The 23,298-nt window shown below is 40.5% G+C and overlaps 2 protein-coding genes across 16 annotated transcripts in view; one reads left to right on the forward strand and one right to left on the reverse strand.

Moving 5' to 3' along the window:
* LOC110975178 (uncharacterized) overlaps positions 1-23,298 on the reverse strand; it is a 46,120-nt gene that overhangs the window by 1,916 nt on the left and 20,906 nt on the right. For 2 of the 3 annotated variants that reach the window (XM_022227401.2, XM_022227403.2), the window contains exons 2-4: positions 3,205-3,533; positions 1,817-2,051; positions 84-231 (exon numbers count right to left, since the gene is read on the reverse strand). In XM_022227401.2, the coding sequence (XP_022083093.2) occupies positions 84-231; positions 1,817-2,051; positions 3,205-3,495 (674 nt within the window). In that variant the 5' untranslated portion in view covers positions 3,496-3,533. Of the gene's footprint in view, positions 1-83; positions 232-1,816; positions 2,052-3,204; positions 3,534-16,115; positions 16,188-23,298 lie in introns of all 3 variants that reach the window. The other variant, XM_022227402.2, reaches the window with a different exon arrangement.
* The window catches only part of LOC110975176 (uncharacterized), a 36,765-nt gene continuing 18,817 nt past the window's right edge, over positions 5,351-23,298 (forward strand). For 3 of the 13 annotated variants that reach the window (XM_087138156.1, XM_022227397.2, XM_022227399.2), the window contains exon 1: positions 5,362-6,095. In XM_087138156.1, the coding sequence (XP_086994282.1) occupies positions 5,934-6,095 (162 nt within the window). In that variant the 5' untranslated portion in view covers positions 5,362-5,933. Of the gene's footprint in view, positions 6,096-21,986; positions 22,625-23,298 lie in introns of those variants that run through there. The other 10 variants (XM_087138125.1, XM_087138091.1, XM_022227392.2 and 7 more) reach the window with 8 other exon arrangements.

The following is a 23,298-nucleotide window of genomic DNA, read 5'->3' on the forward strand; positions in this document are numbered from 1 at the left end:
GAAATATGCGCACGTGGCGTGGCGCCTCGAGAGACGTTAATTATTACATCTTTTCCTGTTTTCGAGCAGACTGGAATCCATACCTGAAAAGCTTGTCCTGGTCGGTGTCGTGTTTATATTTTAACTGATGAAGGATTGCCGTCCGGCGAAGCCACATGTTGGAGTGCGTTATCCAGCCTTCTAGGACTGGGTTCATCACAGCTGGTTGTTCTTTCGCTAGATATCCGACCACTGGAAATGGAGAGTCGTTCAAAGGGCTAAGCAAAAGTTATTTGGGGGACCATCACGACAAAGGAGAAAAGTGTTTCAAGTAATTGTATTCTCGTTACGACGTCTGAGAAACGACAATCCAAAAAACTAATTCTTTCCGAACTTAATGAACAGGTAAATGGAGGGTGTATAGACCCCAAGCTGGCCATTTTTATCTTTGATCTACAAAAGGCACCTATTACCATAGAGCAAGGGTATAGTTAAAGGTGTGTTCTGCAGTTGTTCGTAATAATAACAATTATACTACAGTCCAAGACGATTCAGAAGTTATTAAAAGCAAAACAAAACAAGCAAACAAACAGACCAGACATTCAAAGTTTTATCAAAATGAAAACAGATGTCCCTGATTACGTCGGTTTTACATAGTTGCATGCCAATCCAAGAGGTAGGGACGGTGCACTTTCCAATGTTTTCAATGGAGGGGATATTAATGGCAATTCATTCCAAACTTTGCTCTTCGCATGACTTTTTTTTTTTTTTGCTCTTAAATCTTATTTCAAGATTGCACCATAATGCATGCATTAGGACTCGCCAGGCTAGTCCATGTTTTATCAAGAAACAAGGTCCGAAACAATCTTTCAGATGAATGCCCTTTATCCAGTTATTGTTGGTACCCGCATAACGCATTATGCTGGAATACCGGTAATAAGTGTCAATATTGATTTGGAGAGGAATATGGCTGCGTAGCACCGTGATCAGAATATCGGCAAGAAGATAATATCAAATCTGTGCTCTGAAATACGTGATTGCCAATCGCGTATTTCAGAGCACTGATTAGATATTGTATTCTTGTCGATATTTTGATCTGGAGAGGGTTGTGGGAGGGGGAACTCATCGTATATGTGATGGGCTCCAAGAACACTGACAAATCTTTCTTTGTTCCTCTGAAAAAAATGCACAGTAAAAACATCCATTGTTTGGTCATCATATTTCTTCAAGAAAGTACGACATTATTTTTTTTCAAATTTTGTTTTCGTGATGCTACTGTGCTTTTTTCGCATGACTAAATATGTGTGGTCCATATTTTTCGTGGAGCGTCATTAAACCTTGGTGTCAAGCGCAAAGGAAGTTCTCCCCTAAACATCTATGTACATTTTAGACAAACTTTCTGGTAGGAACAAAGTCTGATTCTTTTCCGGAAAATGTCCTTTTACAATATCTTTCACTTTGGAAAAAGAAGGGTTACGTTTCGATGGATAGAAATAACAGCAGGAATTTTAAGGGGGGGGGGGGTAACCGTGTTGGATTGCACGTGTCACCCGCCCCTCAAATCGAACAAAGGAAATTGCTGCCTTTGGGTCTCTCCCGACCCACCCCTCCCCTCCCCTCCCTCTATCAAGAAAACAATCGTCTTTTGTGGTACAGAAGATAACAGCTTAATCCTGTATAAACAGAACCCTCAGAGCGTGCGAGATTAATTCCGAAATGAAGGAATTGTGACTGTTTTGAAGACAAACTAGAAAACCTTCCCGACAGCTCTTCCGGATTGGAATTCGAAGACAGAAAATGATATTTTCCCTGTGTGCTGAAAATTGCGTCTACTTACGATTTGGCGAGATACTATCAATGGTATCCCACCAACTCCTCGTCGTTAACAAGGTCTCCAGACACCGCGCCGATTCTCGGCAATCGTCAGCCGTTTTTCCCAGGAGCAAACCCCGGTACCTCTCGGCGAATTTCAAGGCAATATGTTGATACTCTCGTTCGGGTTTGCGCCATAGAAATAGCATTGTACTCCTGAGGTCGGCCGGCTGAGTAATTGCTGGTGATTCTGCAAGGATCTTCAAGATGGAAATGCGTAATTACTAATCCCCCACTCTCTTTACTGTGTGCTGTGTGGCAAAGTTGTTGACCCGAGTCGTGTGACTTGGACTCGAGTCGCTATTTTTGTGACTTGACTTGTACCTACTAGCTTTGACTTGTGACTAGACTTGGACTTGCAAAAAATGACTTGTGACTTGACTTGGACTCGCAAAAAATGACTTGTTACCAACCCAAGTCGGACGCTACTCGACCGGCTCCACATAGCCTTTTTATAACTCGTAACTTCGTAAGTTGACGCCTGGTTCTTTTTGTTACTACAGCTGGACAACATAATGTGCGGCTTGACTTGTACTTGGACAAAGAGACTTGTGACTTGACTTGTGTTTAGACCAAATGACTTGTGACTTGACTTGTGACTGGACCTAATGACTTGTGACTTGACTTGGACTTGCATATAATGACTTGTGACTTGACTTGGACTTGCAAAAAATGACTTGTGACTTGACTTGGACTTGCAAAAAATGACTTGCTTCCACCTCTGCTGTGTGGCGGTTTACTGTACACTCATAATGTTCCCAAAGTGCAGCTACACGTATATCTGAATTCGCACACTGTAAACTAATCAGGAGTTATTTGCTATTGAACAAAAAGAAGTACTCATGTTAGTTAGCAAGAATTATTTCAATGTCTATAAGGATGTTTTGAAGAAAAGAAACTAACAAAAACTTTGTTTCACAAAAGTGGGACAATTTGTCGGACCTGTAGTTATTCGCGTTTATCGTAGAATGTAAGAAGCTCTTCTCATAATAAAAACAACGTTTAGAGTTTAAATACTTTTTGTACCAACTTTTTCCACATGTTTAACCCATGACACGTTTATTAAAATGTGTTAAAGAATGAGTTTAAACGCTAAATGCTTTTCCGTGGTACACGTTTTGGTTTTTGAAATCCGCTTAGCATTTCAACACATTCCTAAACGCATAACACTAAACATGTCGGGGTTAAACGTGTCAAACAAGTGGGTACAAAAATGTGTTTAACCTCTAAGTGTTGTTTGCATAGGGTAGGGGATCATGGGATTGGCTGTCATGTTGAACCGTTCTAGCAATCCTTGGTCCTAACGCTATCCCATCAAAACTTCCCGCGCACATTATAAGGCCTTCATCTTACATCTTGGAAAGCGCTCTTCAAGTCCGGACTCCCGATACCGTAAAATGTGAACTGATCTCGCATGTATTTTGCCATAGCCGGCGCCCGATCAGGGTTAGCTGCATGGCGTAGATGTCTCGTTACTATGGTGACAATACTGGTTGCCATGGCATCGTCGTCTGTCTTCGCTTTCTTCCTCCTGGATGATTTCTCTTGTTTAGTGTGCGGCTGTCGCTTAGTGGCGAATGGTGCCTTCGGTGCTTGGACGACTTGTCTACGTCTTGTGCTCATCTCGACAGGCATGCAACTCATGAACTCATAGGCTACTGCTCTTCTTTCGCATAATATTCCTATGAACGGAACAGTAAATGAAAATACTGTACGTTAATTTTCGTCGAGAGTCTTCCACACAAGGTGCCCGTATATTTTTTGAGAACCGTAGAGGTTGCCATGCGGTATTGATTTTTCGGGGACGTGTTTGATACAAGCAAAGCGAATAAACCAAGTTCAGAGACGCCACTCCATTCTGGACCAAAACTATAGCCGCCAGTGGCGAAAATTGGAGTTGCTCGTGATGAAAGATGCATCTGGTCAATGCATTAATCTTTCCTGAATATAAATTGGAATGGACGGACGGCATAAATACCCACTTACGGGCCTGGCTTACGGCGCCCCCTCTTGAGTTTCACACCCACAGGGCAGCAACATTCCCCCGCTTAGTTTGCATGATTAAAACCAGTGCGGGGGGGGGGGGGTCGAACTGCCAGGCGCACCTGTACGGCAGTGGCGTCAGCGGCGTATCCAGCTTTTGGTGTCGGGGGGGGGGGTTCAAAAGCAAATGCAGCTTCAGATTCAAGATGTCAGTCAAGATGATGTTGGGGGGAAAAAAAATCAAAAGCCTTAACTCACAGTGCCGCCACTGTGCTTTTATCTGCTGGTGTTGTTTTCTTAGGGTTTTGGTGCTAATGATTTGATAAATAAATACACCGATTACTTTCTGTCCTACTCACCTATGAAGTGTTCTTTGTTAAAAGAAAATCCTAGGGGGGTTCCCCCGCCCTCCACCAGATGCGCCAATGAGTGGCGTAACTACGGGAGGTGGGAACAGGGGGCACGCCCCCTGTGGATATCCGTCCCCTGCCCCCCATTTGAAATCATCGTACAGGTTATGTTGCTCTTCAGCTGTATCTTATTTTCTTGTGATGCCCCCTGGCTTGAAATGTTGTGTGCACGTACTCCAGGTCCTCCCCCGGACATTTAGCCCTGATTACGTCATAGCTGCACTGTGAAGTCCTTCACCTTGACCCGTATAAGGTGAACAACTTATCCCGGGGGATTGTGGGCCACATTTAATAAGTTTATGTCCAAGAAAAAAGGCCTTCCTCATGGCTGAATCACCAGCAAGCATATATCCACCGATTTTCGACAGAGAAAGGGAGAAGAGAAATGGTACTCTTGGTTAATGTCGAGAATGAACTAATCAACGTTGTGTTGAATGCAACAGACCCACCCACAGGGGCCTACGCCATCCGTAATACCCAGTTCTGTTAGTTTTTATGTGCCAGGTCGATTAAAAAAAAATTCTTTTGTTGTATTTAAGAAACGTACGACGACTTGCAGATTTCGGCTTTCCGTGATCCGGTACGCCTCCGCCCGCCGGGAGGCCATTCAAGAGCTCCACCGCTGAAAATTTTGCGTCTCCAGAGGCTTTTTTAGAATACGTCTCCGTTCAAGTTTCCAAGTTAAGGTTAAAATGTTGAGAGTGATACTGCAGTCGATTTCAAATATTTGTTTACACTCGATCTCGAAGGGGTGGCCACATACTTTGGAGTGCTGTTCAGTGCGATAGCCCGCCGCCTTCATTCCCCAACAATGTGTACAGTGTCAGCCTGTATGGTGAAAACATCATTTCTGTAGGGTTTTTGTAGGCAGCCTCGTCACCCGTTCAGGAGGCCACAGTATACCAGCTAGGGGCACGTCGCAATTTTGATGCTTGTGTTTTTGGCTGATGGAGGGGCGGGGGCAGCTTCTCGCCAGGGGGTCCGCCCCCCCCGTGACGGCCTTTTTTTTTTCAATAAAAAACACATCAATATTTTAACCAAGATTGTACTTACTGACAAAAATACACTGCAGGTAAGCCTACTTGCGGGGAGTGGAAGTAGGCCTACTTGCGGGGAGTGGAAGTTTTGACGATATAGGCACGAGGATCAAGAGACGAGAGGGCAAAGGACGAAAAGATAACGAGTAAAAACCGTTCTGTATCGACATGCGTACGTGATAGGCATTGCATATGAACACGTCTACCGTTAATTCTGTCTGTGATATTACAAGCAGGAAATTTCCGGTACAAATTTCATCAGCACGCACTCGCAAGGCCGCCAGAGACAACGTGCCTGTACGCAAACCACAAAAAAACGGCGAGTTGAGGTTTTCTGGCTACGTTTTCTTCGGTGAAACTGGGTCCAAACACACAGGCGCTTTCTGGTGGGATTCCAAGACGATCGGACTGCATTGCTAACGCATGACTGGACTGGCACGTCGGCCATTGGCACGCTGCGTGAAGAACCATAGGGAGATTCATACCGTACGTGTTGCTATGCAGAGAGACTTACCACGTGCGTGCACGCCGAGAAAATAATCGACGGTTTTGTTGTCTTTCAAATTTTAGCCCCTTTTGTTTTGTCGGCCAGTTTTATACGGCATTTACCAGAGTCTTTCCCCTGTGGATACAGAGAGATACTGTAGCAAAGATGGGCGGGAAAATGAGTAAAAAGAACAAGTCTTATGACATGTCCGGGGGAAAAGAAGAAGTTGGAGGAGGCTCGCCGGTAGACGAGGGAGGCTCGAGTCCTGAAGGGGGTGAGGTGACGGTCACGGGGGTGAAAAAGACGGGAGAAGACTCGGGCCAAGTCGTAAGTATGAACATCCTCCATCGTCATATGAACGAAAAATCGGAGTCTAGTCCATTACAAACGAGGGAAAGGTGTGTTCAACAGTTTAGTAAAAACACATCGCAACTGTAGGGGGCAATTACGCCCTACGATTAAATGCCCAAAATATGGAAATTGCACAAATGGTTTGTCCAGTTACATAGGCCTACTGATAAATTGACCGTGAACTTTGTAACCGCCAGGATACTTATCAGCAATCACCACATATTCGTTATATTAAGACTCAAATCCTGATACTATATTTCTCATGTCATGCATGTGTCACGTGTGATATTTCGGTAACCGTAATGGTGTGATTCTGTGAGACTATATGTAGGCCTAAATGCTAATATTCGGTAAGCTACCTCTTCAAACAGTGTCAGAGCGCTACATTGGAGGTCAAAAGGTTCAAATTCTGTTAGTGTCAGATTTCATAGTTTTTGTTTCATACCAGGAAAAGATTCTGGTAACGGTGATGCAAGGTATTATAAATTACTCACTGGCATTATTTTGTTGATGATCTGCTTTTCAATTTCATTTTAATGAATGATGCAGTAAATGTTAGTATCTCACAATACACTGGAAAAGTTGCCAAGTACAGAACTAGTGTCCCAGGTACATGTATATTTAAGATTTCCTGCAACGAAGACTTTACTGGATTGGGGAGTCTGGAAAAGATGTAATCGTAGACTGCATTATCAGTTAACAGCTATTATTATAACATTCATCACTTCTAGTGATAACAGATTTTACATTTTGTGCATTAGACTAACATGTACTTTGGACAGTGGTGGTGGAATGATTTTCAAAGGGGGGCAGCCAGTTGTTACACCATCAGGCATCAGCCATTAATAGGCCAATCCATTAAGCCCCACCCCATTATAGGACCTGCCAAATGTGAGGGGAGGGGGGCAAAGTCCCCAGTTTAAAAATTGGGAGGGAGGCTGTGCTGGGCCTGGTGCCCCTCACCTTGCCCCCTGCCTCTGTTGCTTGTGGCTTTGGATTAAGTCCAGGTGAGGGCACACATGTACATGTACATGTACATGTATGCACAACACGTGATTCTGTCTGGTGCATGAAATGTCACCTTGATGTCTCACATAGCCTACATCTAAAGCTCAGTCATACAGTTAAAGTGACACTACTGATGTGTTCAAAGATGCATGATGTATCATGGCTTCAAATCATTCGTTGCCACCTTATATCTGACTTAATTTTCAAGAAAAACCATGTGCCTTACAGAGTATGCGCTTTGCACTGCATTCAAATAATGGTGTGACTTTCAAGTATAATGGATTTGGATGGAATACATATAACCGAGTTAATTCTTCTGCATAGTAAGGATCCACACCCATGGCTCTCCCTGAATTATCAGAAGTAGCCATCAGTAAAGCAATCATTGTAATCATTTTTACAAACTGTGGTTGATGTTAGGATCAATAAAAAAAAACCTTGAGCTGCATGCTTGGATGTATAATTTAAGTCCCAGGTTCAATCAACTTTGAGCAGGATTCTCATGTCCAAATCCTATCTGCAGAGGAAGAAGATTTTTTTTCCCTGGGTTTGATTTTTTAGCTCGCAACAGGAAGGCCTTGTGTTTACAAATGGAAGGGCAGGAAAAAAAGGAAATAGAAACTACAATGTATGTTAGACTGAATGCAGACTTTTTTGTATCTCATACATTTAGGGAAAGAAAATCCTGTTGTGTATTTTAAGGAACACTAGAAGATGAATTTACAAGAGAAGTGTTGCATTAGCCAAGGTTGCCTTGTGCTGCAACACTACAGTGAGGGCTTTTTCTTCTGGTTTTAATATCGAAACAGTTTATCAGGACTTCACATCCAATCACACATATTCAGTAAAGTTTGGTTGCATTTGTTATTAATACTTTATGAGATGGAAAGTATTGGTTTTTTCCCCTCCAAATTGCTTTTATTTATCTACCATTTATCTACACATGAGCACTATTTATATTACCGTTTTCTAAATTTGTCATTGACTTGGATGGTATCAGCAATAAAATTTGATGCAGCAAAGACCATGAATAATTTGCAGATTAGAGGACGATAAACTGCAAAATCCAATCTGTGTGCGCACTGCACAGTGTACTTAAACTGAGCGACTGAGCAGCTGTCCTTGTGCTGAGACTTGTCTTACTTGTAATAATTCATGTACATTGAACAGTGCAAATAATACCTGTTTTAAACAAATTGTTGTCTCGTGGATGAGTTATTGTGTATCGGCGAAAGTGTAAAAGCTGAGAAAATGTCAACTACACCACCAACTACCGTAGAATAATTTTCACTTTAATTTAACATGTACATGTAAGAGTATTTAAATAGATTGGAAATTAAAACAGGAGGAAACAAAAAATCCAACTTATACTGAGTGACATACGTAACTCCACCAGTGAGATTGCATTGAAGTATTTTGAATGAATTGAATTCAACAAGTATAGCCCCAAGAACTAGTGAGACTGTATTTTCTATGGTGAATCATAAGCAGCGTAAAGCATCATGCACATTGTTTTATGGTTTCCCCATGATAAAATTAACCAACTCAAAACGATGCAGGTTGGGATTATATGTGGGTATTAAAGCAAGAAGATGCACACGCTCCGGTAATTTTTACAGCCATACCGGTACATGTAGCTAACGTTTGTGAAGATGGTCAGTCAGAGCTACATGTAAGCTGAGTCATATCAGAATGACAAATGTTAGATGTTGATTACTGGACTTGTCTTCAGTCACTGTGTGTCAGTGTGAAAATTCTCACCAGCTCTGAAACCCTGCTGGAGTCAGTTTTCTGTACAAAAACAGCAGGGGACAAGAAAGTTCACTCCATGGTACACAAGATCGGCTGAAGACCCTGGCCGTAATAACTTGAACATCTACCGTAGATGGCTGGTTGGTGGTGGTGTGTGATAATGCCAAATAGCCAAAAAAAAATTCAAAAAAACAAAAAAACACCAGAAATATATCCTACACAGAAGGAACCAACCTCAGGGAACTCATTGAGGGAAACACAGTACTTTCCAGCTGAAATGACATGCAATCTGTGCTTCTTGTGACTGGTTCCCAAATGATGCAAGGCAAGGCAGGTAAAGGTATGCTGCTGGGAAGCTGTGAAATCAGTTCAGAGCGGGCTATGCCAAAAGAATTAAAGACGTATGGTGTGTATGTCAGCCAATGGACACACAGTCAGATAAGTAAGTGTTGCACACATATGTGTTTTGGTGATGGAATGATTGATGACCTACTCAGCATCTGATGACAGTCGGGCATGCTCAGTGTCTTGCACCCAACTTTGCTGGCGATTTGTTTTCAGTTGCCCCATGCTTATTTTCTTTTGAAGACTGGCTATTTCCCTGTAGCATATCTGGCGCTCATGAGGTCCCAGGCACTGGTCTCCCAGCACTTGACACATGGACAGTTCTCCCCACTAACACTATGGAGCATAAATATTTACTAAACCTTGGGCACTTTTGGCTCCCCCAAAAAAGAGCCAGGGTTTACTTTTTTCACATATTTTTGAAATAGTAAATTTGTTGTAGTAATAAAATAAGTGGCCAAGAGTTCAAAGGGAGAATCACTCTGTTTACTTCATATTTTTAGTTCATACTGTACCTGTTGTACATGTATCTGTATTGACTGCTAGTACATGTGAAACAAAAGTTTCTTTTGATCATGAAGAAAAGAGAAGTTGGTGTAAAAAGAGTCGTATATAAAAAACAAATAATTTTGAACTTGAAGCCGTAGACTTAATTGTGTAAAGTTTTAAACATCCCTTAAAATGAGAGAGAAAAAAAATGAAGGTGTACAGTTCAAGCAAAAAAGGAGCCCATTTTTAGTTGGAATCCTCAAATGAATATACATCATGTACATGTACCGGTATGTGAGTATTGGAATTGTCATATGAATATACAATGTACATGTATACACGTATGCACAGGAGTATATTGAACACAGAGAGCTATACATGTACATGACAAACAGCCCAATGAAAACCCGCAACCAAAAGCAGTAACTGTCACACCAGTATTGTTGTTATTGATTTCAGACAAAGATGTGATGGTTTGAGGAGGTGTTAAGTGGAATTTTCAAATCAATATCAATGACAGTCATCACCAAAATTAGGATCAAATGCAGAAATTGTAATTTTTACTGACATCTAGCATGCTTGCGAGAAATACATGTAGCTCAGTGTCGTCTCTTCGTGCATTCCCTCCTCCTACAACTGAGGCAGATAAGAAATCAAACTATGAAATGAAACCATTTTTTGATGGAGATAAAATTGTTCCGAAGTAAGATGTACGGTATACATGTAATCTGTCGCACTAGACCGTGTGACCTTTACAAATGAACACTGGGACACTGATTAGTCTGTGTGGTTTGTATACCCGGTACATACCATGAATAAATCCTGCTTCATTAACTCTGACATGGGGACATGTTCAATTACTAAAGCAGCACACTACATGAAGTTGGAGGGGGGAAAATTCAAAATGATAGCGTGTGCAAAATTTGTGAAAGCGGGCTCTTCACTTAAGCCGAAAGCCAGTTTGTGCAGCAACAAATTGAATAGAATGGCAGACAAGTAGAATGAACGTCCTGTACATGTAGTACATGTACATGTACTTGTAGTTTTAGGCATACATTTACATATGTATAGATTGTACATGTATACATGTGCATGCTCAAAGCATGTGAGTGAGAATTCCACATGTGTACATGTACATCAGATGTCGTTGGCAATTTTGATATTTGTTGAGAATTTGTTGCAGACTTTTAAATCACGAAATTTGGGAAGCATTCTGCCAACATGAGACTAAAACCTGACAAATGTTGAAAGATGATGTTGGGGTATGAAATAAAACCTTCCATGCAGTATTCCTTGTTATACTCCAGTGGGACATTGTTGATAAGTTCTGGGCGCATGACATGAATTTTATTTTGGAACAGTAGTATGTTCTTTAGAATATTTGATTATGTGATGTGCTTTTTTTTATCAGCGTTTTTGAAAAGTGCACCTTTTAAAGCATGCTTAATTTTCCATTCTTTTCCACAGATGAGGGCACTTTTGTTATGATGTCACTGAAGAAAGACATCGTTCCCTAAACTGTATATATGGGATTTTTCATTTCAACTGGAAGCCCAGAATTTTCTTGCCAAAAGTGTTTAAAAATTACCAAAGAAAGGGATATTAAAGACAGCAAAATTTCTAAATTTACCACTAGGTGTTATCTAGTTGTTTTTATTTTTTTTGAATGGTGACTCTTTTGTTCATAACTGTAAATTTGTACCAACATGAGCAGAAGAGCTTTTAAGGCTACAGGGTACCCTTAACAATGGTCAATCGAAAACTTTTAGGCTTAAGATGGGACACAGAGGTGCAGTGCAAGGGTATAACAAAAGTATGGGCCTTTAAATTTGTCATGATGGCCATGTCAAGAAAGCAGAACACTTAAAAAAAGCCCCAAAGTTAAGTTGTAGTCACTAAAACCACTTTCATACCAAGAATTACATACTGTTTCTTTGAAATATATTCGAAAGACTTGGAAAAAAAATTGTAGTGTCAACTATCAAATCTGAAAATGAATTCCTCCTATTACATGTTGCATCGGTTTTTTTTTCATCCTGAATTGTGCATCATTCATGTACATGTATGTAGCCCTCACATGCTGAAGAGGTAGCAGTAAATGATCCAGTACCAGAATTGCACTTTTCAAATCACATGATATTTTGACTTTATGTTTACATAAAATTTTCTCTTGGTGTGAACAACAGGCACGAGGCATGCAGGCCTGAAAGATCTCTGTCGGATATTTGATTCTGGTTTCATTATTTGGACATCTAATAGTCACCATTTTTACAGTTGCCTATTTTTGTCCACTTGCTGATTTGCGTTTGTTTTACAAAACAGTCCTTACTGTTTGAGGTTGGAATGACATCTTCAATCAGGGACAGAAAAAAAATTGAGCTAGGAAACCTCTATTAACCGTATTAGCATATTGTTAATAGTACTCAATACCAATACCGGTACAAAATACATGTACTAAGTAATACCCTGAGCCCGAAGGACCTAGCGCTACAATTTACTGCTTCTGGCTAGGTTACTTCCATTGTTGGTAGGAGTTGTACAGAGAACAGTGAAGTCATGCATTCATAGTGCCACAGCACTGTATGGTACATTGTCTTTTCTATTGTATTTTATGGCTTCAGAGAACAATGAGGTCATGTCCTCTTATAAACAACAGGGCTGATTACGACATTTTACTACAAGTAGTAGTTTGTAATATTATGTAGGGCTAGGGTTAAAGCGATTCAGTTGGAAATTATTACATGCTTTGAAAACATTGCAAACGATTGTTTTTCATCGGTGTTTGGTTTTTCTTACTGCAGACTTTTTACCAAATTAAAGGTTGAATCTGGCTTTCAGCCACTAAAAAATGACACAATAATTTAAGCAGTACTTGTTTGGTGATCTTTTTTTTTTAAATTATGAATGCCATTATTTTGGATTAAAACTTTGAAATTTAGAAATTAATAAGGTAGAAAATAGTATTTTAAAACTCCTTTCTCAGCATGGAGCTCGAATTGCACAAATTTAAGTTTGATGTGACCCATCTTGGCAAGATTAAAATGCCAGATCAAAGTCGAACAGAAAGTTTAATTTCCTGGTGTAATCAAGTCTGCAGAAACATCAGTTTCCACAAACAAGGACAACTGTCAAATCTCTACATTTGCCAGGCTACAAAACAGGCTTTCTGACAGACTGTCTTACCGGTATTCGAAAGATGATTAATTGGTGTTTGAAAGCTAATTAAAAATCCAAGATGCCACAGTTTCTGTTCACTGACACCAAGGAAACACTTTTGCCAGACCAAGTCTAAACCCGGCCATGGAGGACTGAGTCTCATGCCCTGAATGTCGAATGTCAACAGTCACAAGTTTCATACTGTACCACAGTGTTTGGTTTGACAGACTTGGTTGTCATCCGGTGTTTCGGTGATATAGGTCTGTGTGCACTTGTCATATCATTTTGTATACTACATCCTTGTCAGTTAAACCTTTAGTCACACATGTGAACAGGTACATGTACATGTCGAAATGAATTATTTTGACATGCAAATACTAGTACATTTAGTGTATGTCCAAGAAAACTTGCATAAGAGGATATGCATGTACATGTGTCAGCAACCAGGAGATTTCGATAACCTGAATTTCATTAGAATGTCAAGATCTTGTTGTGTATGTAAGTGTACATAATACAAAATTAGGATTAAGTTGGACTTTGTATTTTCATTTCTGTATTATGCAGAAAAATAGCTTTCAAACAGCTGCTAGGTTTGGTTATTACGGAAACATCAACTATGAACTGTAGTTTTGAAAGTCCCGGTAGTTGAACGGGATGAAAATTGGTTTTAAAAAGACAATGTGTTAACAAGTGGAATGGAACTTAGAGAGTGTACTGCACCTGGAAACAAAACAGACCCCCCTCTTTAAATTAGCTTTGCCACACTCTTTTGAAAAATGACAATACTTCGGTCATTTTGTAGTGACAGTTGGCATATACCATGTACGCATGGACCCACCGGGTGTCTACGTGCACCTGTAACATCACGTTGTAGGAAGACGAGACACCCAACAAACTTTTCAAAGGAAATTACAGAGTAACCTTTTGAACTTCTGGGTTGCAAAGAAACATTTCCTGGACCAGCCCCTTATGCAGTTTGACATTCTAGGGAAAACACTGGGGATTTCTTAAATGCCTTTGGGAGTCAGTATTGAATATTTAAATATTGAATATTTAATATATTAAATATTCAATATTTAATCATCCAATTTATAGGCTTGCGAAAAGCAAATTTTGCATGTACCATGGTACATGTAACTCGTATTTCTTTGGCCAGCAAATCCTACCCCAAGTCTGTCATTTCAAAAGGACCAGAAAATCTAAACAGTCATCAAAAGCCGCCTTCTCATTGGTATGAAAATAGAACTCTAAAAAGAGCTGAAAACCATCTGCTTTATAAGCTCCATCGGACTTCTGACCTCATACAAACAAAACTGAAGTCAGAACCCTGGTTTGACACTCAAATCAACGGACTGCCCATCATCACATCTAGTGTATTATCATTAATCATGAGAGATAAGGGTGATGTTGTGGGCATGGCCCCAGCCTGCTGGTTGTTCATTTAACAGATTTATTCTTCTGTCCCTGTGGAATAATGTGAGTGACCTATTGACAAACTGTAAATTATGCCAGGGCCTCTAACATTCATATTCTTGAATCTTGGCAGAAACTCGGTCTTTTATTTGATCAGAATTCCTGCAAGGATGCATACATATTAATTGTAATTCCTTACGTTTATGAAATTGTCACGATACCCCACAGTGTAAAGTTAAGTGCATGCTGCAGAAAAAAAACTGAGCAAAATTTTCTTTAATCACTATCGTTCATCCAGTTAAAAATGTGTGAAATTGTTAACACGGCATCGGCCAGATTCTTGCCAACTTTCAAAAAAACTTGTTTGAATGTAACATACACGTAACGCGGGTATGTGCGATCAGAATCATTGAATGCTGTCTTTGCTAGAGCCGGCTGCCGGATTTTAAATGTATGACCTCATAGGGCAAATGTTCCAAGGAATGGATACGGTTTCAGCCGGCTTCTTGGCCGGGGGAGGAGGAGAGCACGTGCAAACATCAGGCCGAGGACTTGACGACAATACAGTCACCTCGTGTAGGGAAACAGTGCTGTAGGTTTCACTCATGAGTCATACCCCTCTTTTTTCCCCACAAAGATGCTGTACACGGCACCCACGTGTATGTTGATAAAGAATGCATCTCTCATAGTTGCTAGAGAGGACAAGTGAGGTGGCCATCTTGGTGTCTTTTATTTTCTTTGCATAGGCTCCCGTGGATCCTGAAGAACATACCTGTATCACTGTTTTACTTAGGAAAGTCGCTGCCCATCTTCCCTTTATTCTACACCCTTCAAGGAAAAAATCCAAAATTCATTGTAATGACCAAATAGTGTGCATGCATGTGCCTACATATTTTAACAATATTGTGTTCCTTTGTGTGACATTGATGATTGCTCTGTCAACAAAATGTTAGCGCTGTGATGAAACATGTTAAATACATGTACATGTACACAGGTGGAATCTTTACATGTAGAAGTTAATAACTTTCAGTCAGTGAAAATTTTGGTCAGAGTAGCTTAATGCTTAGTTTCAGACTAAGAATTGAAGAAGGGGTGAGAAGGGAAAATGGAAGGCAGGGGCGTAGAACAGGGATTCCTTTGGATTTGAAACCTGCCTGCCTACTATCACCGGAAGTTAATTTATTTATAAGCTGACTGACCACCCGCAGCCAAATTTTCACAACAGATACGCCAGTCGTACCGGTACATGTGTCTGTGTCCATGTTTTCATTTTACCGGCATGTCGCATTTTTAGAATTAAATCAGCCCATCAGCCCAACTGTTGCAAGGAGCTCACAGTAAAATTCTCATCAGTGCTTAGTGTTTTGGGACAGGGGGAGTGTGACTTTTTGTTGATAGCAAAAACTGCCTGTCCAGAGTTTTTTGGCTTATTGGACGAGGAGGGTGTAACTTGTTTGAAGCAAAAAGTTGCCTGTCCAAAATGATTTGGCTTGTCCGAAAACAGGACCAGTCAGTGGCTTCAGTGTGACCGTAGATGAAACACTGCCATCTGGTACAATACCCAACATCCCAGGGTTTAGCCAGAAAGCTTCTGACCACACATGTATTAAGCATGCAGATGGCCTTGTGCTTGATAAGTTTCAGTTGTAGTGTACATCTTTTTGACATTGTATTGTAGAACAGGAAGAAAGAAATCCATCCTTTCCTCAGCAGCAACAGGATATCCTGAAAAAGGGGATAGGTCTACTTTATACACAACTGCATGTACTGGTATGAACTTGTACATGTACAGTGCACATGTACCAGTGCATGCATGTACATGTATATATGTACATGTATGCCTGGCCTCAGGAAACTGGTTGGCATTGATGTCTCAATTCAGCTCATATCTGTTACCCTCAGGAACTGTGAACAGAACAAACATTGAATTCAAAGTAGTTGGTCAGTTTTGTCAATCAACTACATCTGCACATACATATATTGTGCTAGGAGGAAAGGGAGGCCTGACATTTTGTAAGCATGGATACATTGATACCACACCACACCACAGGTGTAGGTAATGTACATGTATATGCAGCCCAGACAAACTACTGATGACATTGTTTTGTTATACTTTTTATCATCTGTTGGCTAGTCCTGCACCGTTCTGTTCGCAGTTGTTTTTGGCCAGTATTCCTGTGATTTAACGCTCTGTGATTGTGTCTTTTAGCACTTTTCTTTCTTAGTATTATTAAACTTAACTCCAGCGTAATTGCTGGTTAAAAAGCTTCCTGAAGACTCCAGAACTTTCCTGAATGACATTTTAAAGGTACAGGGTTAACTTTTGAGGTATATCAAGCCCCATGAAAAATATAACAGTGATTGTGTTTTCCTTTCCGAACTTCAATCCTGCCAAATCCTCCCAAATACTTAGTTCGTGCGTGAAGGATCTGGAAGGTTAGGATCAAGGTGGCACTGACACAAAAGACTTGCCGACATGTAGCTCCTATAACCCCCCTTGAAGGCTTTAAGAGCTACATGTTGGACAGCCCAATGGAATGTCAACACTGCCCTCTGTTGGCACAGGGTGACAATTCATCTGATAGGCACAGCTTATCACAATGCCCGAACCCGCATATTCTGGGAATAGACTGTCTCATCCATGTGCAGAGACTGGTTGTAGGAATTCATTTCTTGGAAATATTCCTCGCTATGACAAATATTTTAAATGGCTGCCTTGGCTTTGGACAACATTGTCCTACCGGTACATATACATGTACATGTGTACATGTACTAGTACACATACTTTACTTTTACCTGAGTAGTTAAGTCCAAAGCCACAAAATACTATAGAGTATTTGTAGAGTATACTGTACATGTACATGTATGTTGCCCATGTGGGCCATTGAGGAATGGCATTATAGATTACCAGGGCACAATTGTAATAGTACTACAGTAACTGTTAACAGTTAATTGCAGAAACTGTAAACTGGATTTAAGTTCTTCCTCAGGCTCAAGCTTGCATCATACATGTAATAGGCAGAAAAAGAAGTATCAGTCCCTCATACACAGGTAGAGTGAGCTTGATTGTATTGTCTGAAAGTAACAAGTAACGTTGCTAATCTGATTCACAGGTACATGTAGTGGGGCATTCATTGGTCATTGGAATCAGAGAGGTTCAGAATAAGTCTTACTTTGTCAAGATGTTAGAAAAAATTGTGGCCAGTGCTGAGGATCATTCATACATATACGATAGGATGGGACAACATGCTGTTCGAAACCCACTTGTTGACAGTGTCTGTCAAAAACTTCTGACATTTACTAGCAAGCAAACAGTTTATGAGACTAGTGTGCAGAAATCATGTAGAGAACACACAGGATTACCAGAGGACAAGCTGTAACACAAGATGTTATCTTCAAGCAAACTGGCATTCTCTAATCTGATTGGTTGACCATGGCAACAAATAGTGTGTCGCACGGTCCATGTCAAGCCCTGTGTAATGCGTTGTTCTTACTCCACACAGTGCGTTACTTTTCATGTTTTTACGCTAAAAGCAAAACACACAACTTAAAAATTTACTGGAAATTCAAAGGTGGGGCGTTTGCGCGCATAATCCCGTAACCTCTTTACAGCGCGTCAAGTTTGCTTGAAGATAAATTCATTATCACACTTGCGCTCATTGAACACAGAATAATGTCTCGTGCGTCTTAGTCGAGTGCATCTGAGTCCCATATATCACAAGGCCTTCGGCCTATATGGGACTCAGACGTGATACATTATTCTGTGTTCCACTTGCACTCATATGATAACTAATATAATTCACACAGAACAGAATAGGAACACAATTCTACTGACATGTAATGAAATCAAACTGCACAAATACGTAGTTCCCATACACACACGTACATGTACGGTATTCAGAGGCTGCAAGGGCAAGAGTAATACATGTAATTGAATTGTGTAAGTGTATGTGTACGGTAAGTTTCCTGTAACTGTTGACTGTTAAAGCCTAGAATTAAGTCCTCAGAAGTACATGTAAGTAAGCCATTTGCCAAGCCTTTGTACACGTTCTACGTGTACAAACAGCGTACTCTTTATAGGACCATTACTTGTAAAGTGGGAAGTGTGATACCCCGAGATTGCCCATCCATGATAAGCTGTTACACGTAGTGATCAGGAATGTGCCAGGAAGGTTTACTGTGAAAGTACGCTACTAATGCCATTCAAGGTATTAAGTATGCTACTAATGCCATTCAAGGTATTTAGTACGGTACTAATGCCATTCAAGGTATTAAGTACAGTACTAATGCTATTCAGGGTATTAAGTACGGTACTAATGCCATTCAAGGTATTAAGTAGGGTACTTATGCCATTCAAGGTATTATCATCCTACAGTACTTGATCACACATACATGTACAAGTACTAATGTACAAGTGAAGTACTTTGGAGTGAGTGTTGCAGTTGATGATAAAGTGTGAGCCAGATACTGTACTTGTGACAGATTTTTAGGCGATAAAACAACTGCCAACTTGATTCTACATTTAAGCTTGTAAAATCTGAGATCCAAATTTAAGGTATTGGTACTGGATGTGCACACCTTGAATTGAGTAATGGAGACATTACAAATGAAAATATCCATCAACTCTTGAGGTATTTATAGGCTTTACACCACAAGGAAAAAGTTGTGCTCAATGTGAAAGCTTGCATCTTTCACAGTGGGCCAACATTCTTGCTGATTCTTTGAACTTTATCGTCACCCAGAGGAGTCGTGAGTTACCCCGATACATCATCTCATAACCCCTGTAGTCCCACGCGAATCAACGTGAGATTTTGTACTGGTATTTGATTCACAAGTCCCCCACGCACACAGTAATTTGTGCCTCTCGTGACATTTCGAAAAAATTCCCAGTCATTGTCTGTGAAGACATGTGGCCTCGTTGCGTGAGCCCAGTCCGAGTAATATACGACCGGCTAAGGAAATAATTGGTAAATTGCAAAATATGATTATTTCTGATTTACGGGTTGTTTTTAAAAATACGGAGCAGCATGACGTCAGGGGGGAAATAGTTTAAATGCATGCCTCTAAGCGTCAGAGGAATGCCCATTTTATCAGTGTTATTTTTTTTCTTTCGACAGAAGATAATTTAAAACCAGAATTATGGGATGCCACTGGATCTGGACTTAAATAGATGGTTAAGTTGCAAATGATTGGTGTTGAGGAAATATTTATGTGGGAGAAGTCTAGAGTAGCGCTGAGGTACATGTATTCGGCCGAAGCATTGTAGGACTACATGCTTGATTTTGCCTGTTTTACCATTGGAGCACATTATATAGAAAAACTGAAAATGCTTGGATTTAAGCACTGTGTAAGTACTTACTCTGTTTGTTTGGTTTCTTTTTATATTTGTAAATCGCTTATTGGATGAACTGATGGAACACTGAAGAGAGCATTTTGTGGTGTAATCACTTCCGCCAGCATTGTGTTTAAAGCATTCCAAATCTTAAAAGGGTAAAATTGTGCAGATCTATACCTGAATGCTAAAGTGGCTTTTTTTTGGCTAGTTGTTAACCATGTTGAGAAAAACAAAACAATTGTACTCAGACTGTAGCCATCAAGCTACGCTCTTTGTTGTGTCTACAGGGGTTTGGGCGCTTGATGTGTTTAACAATAGTTGGTGAGCTTTCTAAAGTGGTGTACAACTATAAATCAGGATGAATTGTTTCGTGCCCAGGAATTCAACATGTATTTTCTGTCTTCATTTGCAGCTGTAGTCCCAGTCACGAATGGAATCAGTGTGTACCTTCTTATGCAGTGACATACAGTACTGTGTATTGTGCATGCACTGTGTATGCAAGTTTGATGCCTCATGAAAACAGTTTCTGGTGATTTGATTGAGTACTTTATTCAAGAAACAGTAGTACTTTAAGGATATTCTCATACCTACATGTACATGTATCTGGGTATGTTATTAGGAATTTCATGCATGAAGCACAAGTGTCTAGTACTTCCACAAGAGGTGCATGCAATTTGGAGAAACTATTGATAAAGTATAGTAACCTGTCTTTTATACATGTAGTACAAACTACATGTATTTCACAGCTCCATAGTCTGGGAGGGAGGCAGTAGACTTTTGTCTCCAGTGTTTGACTTTAGCTGCCTTCAGTAGGCTTCATTTGTTACTTTTCTGGAGTTCTTTTGGATTCAGTAAGGAGATTTATAAGAGAAAGTAATACAGCCTCAATCCTTAAAACCCTCCAATTGCCTCCGTGAAGAAAATAGATACAGCCTCAGTCCTCCAAAATCCTCTGATATTTCTTGGATGTGTTCTGTGGAGGGGTGCCCACTGCCTCAATCCTTCAAAATCCTCCGGGAATTCCTTTCATTATGCTGCAGCCGTGTGAATGGTATCCTGGAGCAGTATGGAGGATTTCACATGTGGGTATGAATTTAAGCATAGCTGAACATAAACAACGCAAGGTCTAACCCACAACCTAGAGACAATGCATCATTCGCTATCAGCAATGCAATTTTGTCATGCAGCGTCAATCCTCCAAAATCCTCCAAAACCACCCGGAGGATTTTAGGATTGAGGATGGTTAGGGTTGACAGACTTGAGACACATTTGATGTTTCAAGTCTGATTTCTCACTTGTAAAAAAAAAATTCTTTGTTTTGATTTTTCCCTCAGTTTGGTGTCCTGATTGAAATAGACATCATGTGTTGAGAGTTCCTATTGATTTACATTTTCTACAAGGTTATTTGACAAGCCTGCATGCAGTAGTCTCAAAAGGGGCTTTGGCAACTTACAACTCATCTTGTCAGGTTGGGTTATATATTAACAGTAATATTTACTCATTTCCTGTGTGTCCACCTCAAGTACAGGGTATGAATGAAATCAAACCATTTTGCTAAATTATGTACTTGACAGTTTCTTGTTCAGTTGTGGCTTTGAGTTTCTTGAAGATTTCTACTGTGAGGTTTAAAATGCACTCGTCATCACTCACGTTTTGTAAAATGGCATACAGGCAAATGTTTCAATCTCCACGTGTGATAAGACTTGGATGAATGAAGTCATTATTTTGTCTGGTAATTGGGATCAAATAGAGGAGAAATTTGGAATCGCATACATGTATAATTAAGGGCTGTCATTTCATCTGTAGTGATGCGATTTTGAATTCATGTTTACAGTGACTATCATGATACTAAACTGGCAGGATAGTAGACAAAACCAAAGAAGTAACTTCAGTATTGTTAAAGGGCATAAGTACTTCAGTTATGTGTACAGGATATTGTGATCATCATTGTTTTGGTACATGTACATATACTTACATGTAAATTTGTTGGAGTGCACGGATGACAAATGTTTGAGGTGTACATGTACAGTAGGTCCATGTTAGGATTGACTTCTGATGAAATTACATGTAGCTGTCAAGGAATACAAAATGGAGACTGGTTTTTATGATCATTTGGCCTCAGAGGAGAAGTCGTGTCTATTAAATGATTTATTGGCAGTGAAGAAGTGGTTTACTTCATCTCTTCCTCTGGACAAATTTTCCAAACGGCCCTTGAAGCAACCTACATCTATGCCTGGCTGCTGTCCAACACCCGCGCGTCATCTGACTTTGATTCAGCTCATTGGAATGTGAAACTCGCTGCTCCATCTCCCTGGTCACCCCGGGCAACCTTGCAAAGGATGAGAGGCAGAAAAAATATCCACAAGACAGGCATCTGTAAACCAACGGCAGTCTCGCAAGCATGAATTTAAACGTGTGAACAAAGAAAGGAAGAAAAAAAAACAAAAAAAGACCAGGTCATGTTATCAGCCTCGCCCAGCTGATAGTATGGTATTTGTTAACAACTTTTTGAGAACTTGAAATACCACCTAAACGACCACCCCTGAACAGAGAGCATGCTGAACAAAATGTAGACGTGTTTTCTTGATTTGATCATCGACACAATGCTGTGGTCGGATGGCAGTGTCATGTGACCAGCCCCCCTGTCATGATCTGAACACTGGAGCAGTGGTCTGAAATCTGGGTCCAGGCTGTGACTTCAAAATATTGCCAAACACTCCAGTTGGCATCTGACTGAGCTGGACAGCCCGTCTTTCCCTTGCTGCCGTGGGAACAAAACAACTCAACTCTTTCGTCGGTAGTTTTTACTGGTAGTATTTTGGGATACGCTTGCTCTTGCCATTGCCAGGAAGAAGGCTCCACACACTCTACGTGCAACTGTGTTGTCACCATGCCAACAGAAGCACAAGTGCAGGATACCTTGAATGCCATTTGGGCGGCGATTGGCACCTTGAATCGGCGGGTGGAGATATTGGAGGCAAAACTCAAGCACAAAGAACAGGGCGATGTAAGTTGTGGGAGGCTTGCGGTAATTACGATCATCATATCATTTCTGCTGGGTGTGTTGCTTACAGCTGACTTGTACACCAGGGGATGCAGGTTTCTTTAAATCATTGTTCTTTGGACTTCAGGACTACATGTACATGTACTTATGACATATTGTAGTAACTTACAGCATGGGTACTTGTTTACTTGTCAGTGTATTTCCTGATGCATTAAATGTATATTTGGTGCACAAGTACAAAAACTGAAAAACACTTGTCACATCTGTACATGTTGCCTTTTAGATGTACGTACTTGTCCATCTGTTTAAATTTGTTTTTATGATTAATTAGATGAAGTTACCTGCACAACCTGTACTTTCTGCATACAGGCATGTACCAGTACTTGCAAATGAAATGCAGAAAGTAATATTACAAAAATACCCCCTCTCCCCTTTAGGGGAAACAAGAAGATACCTGGATTTGTCTATAACCCCAAAATTATCGACTTTTTTTTATCGGAGGGGCTAGGTGCATGTACCGGTATTGCACCTCTTTATTTCAATTCCAGTGGGTGGTGCAGTAGGTAAGAAATCGCAGCATTCATTCGAAACATTGAATGCATCAGACACAGAAATAGATGTACCTGGAGCATTTACATGTACCTGGTAGTCGCATAAATTCCAGCGCTGTCAGTTCT

The sequence above is a fragment of the Acanthaster planci genome, linkage group LG01 (assembly GCF_054643075.1).
Source record: "Acanthaster planci isolate LZ-2023a linkage group LG01, COTS_SCS, whole genome shotgun sequence".
NCBI classification, from domain to species: Eukaryota; Metazoa; Echinodermata; class Asteroidea; order Valvatida; family Acanthasteridae; genus Acanthaster; species Acanthaster planci.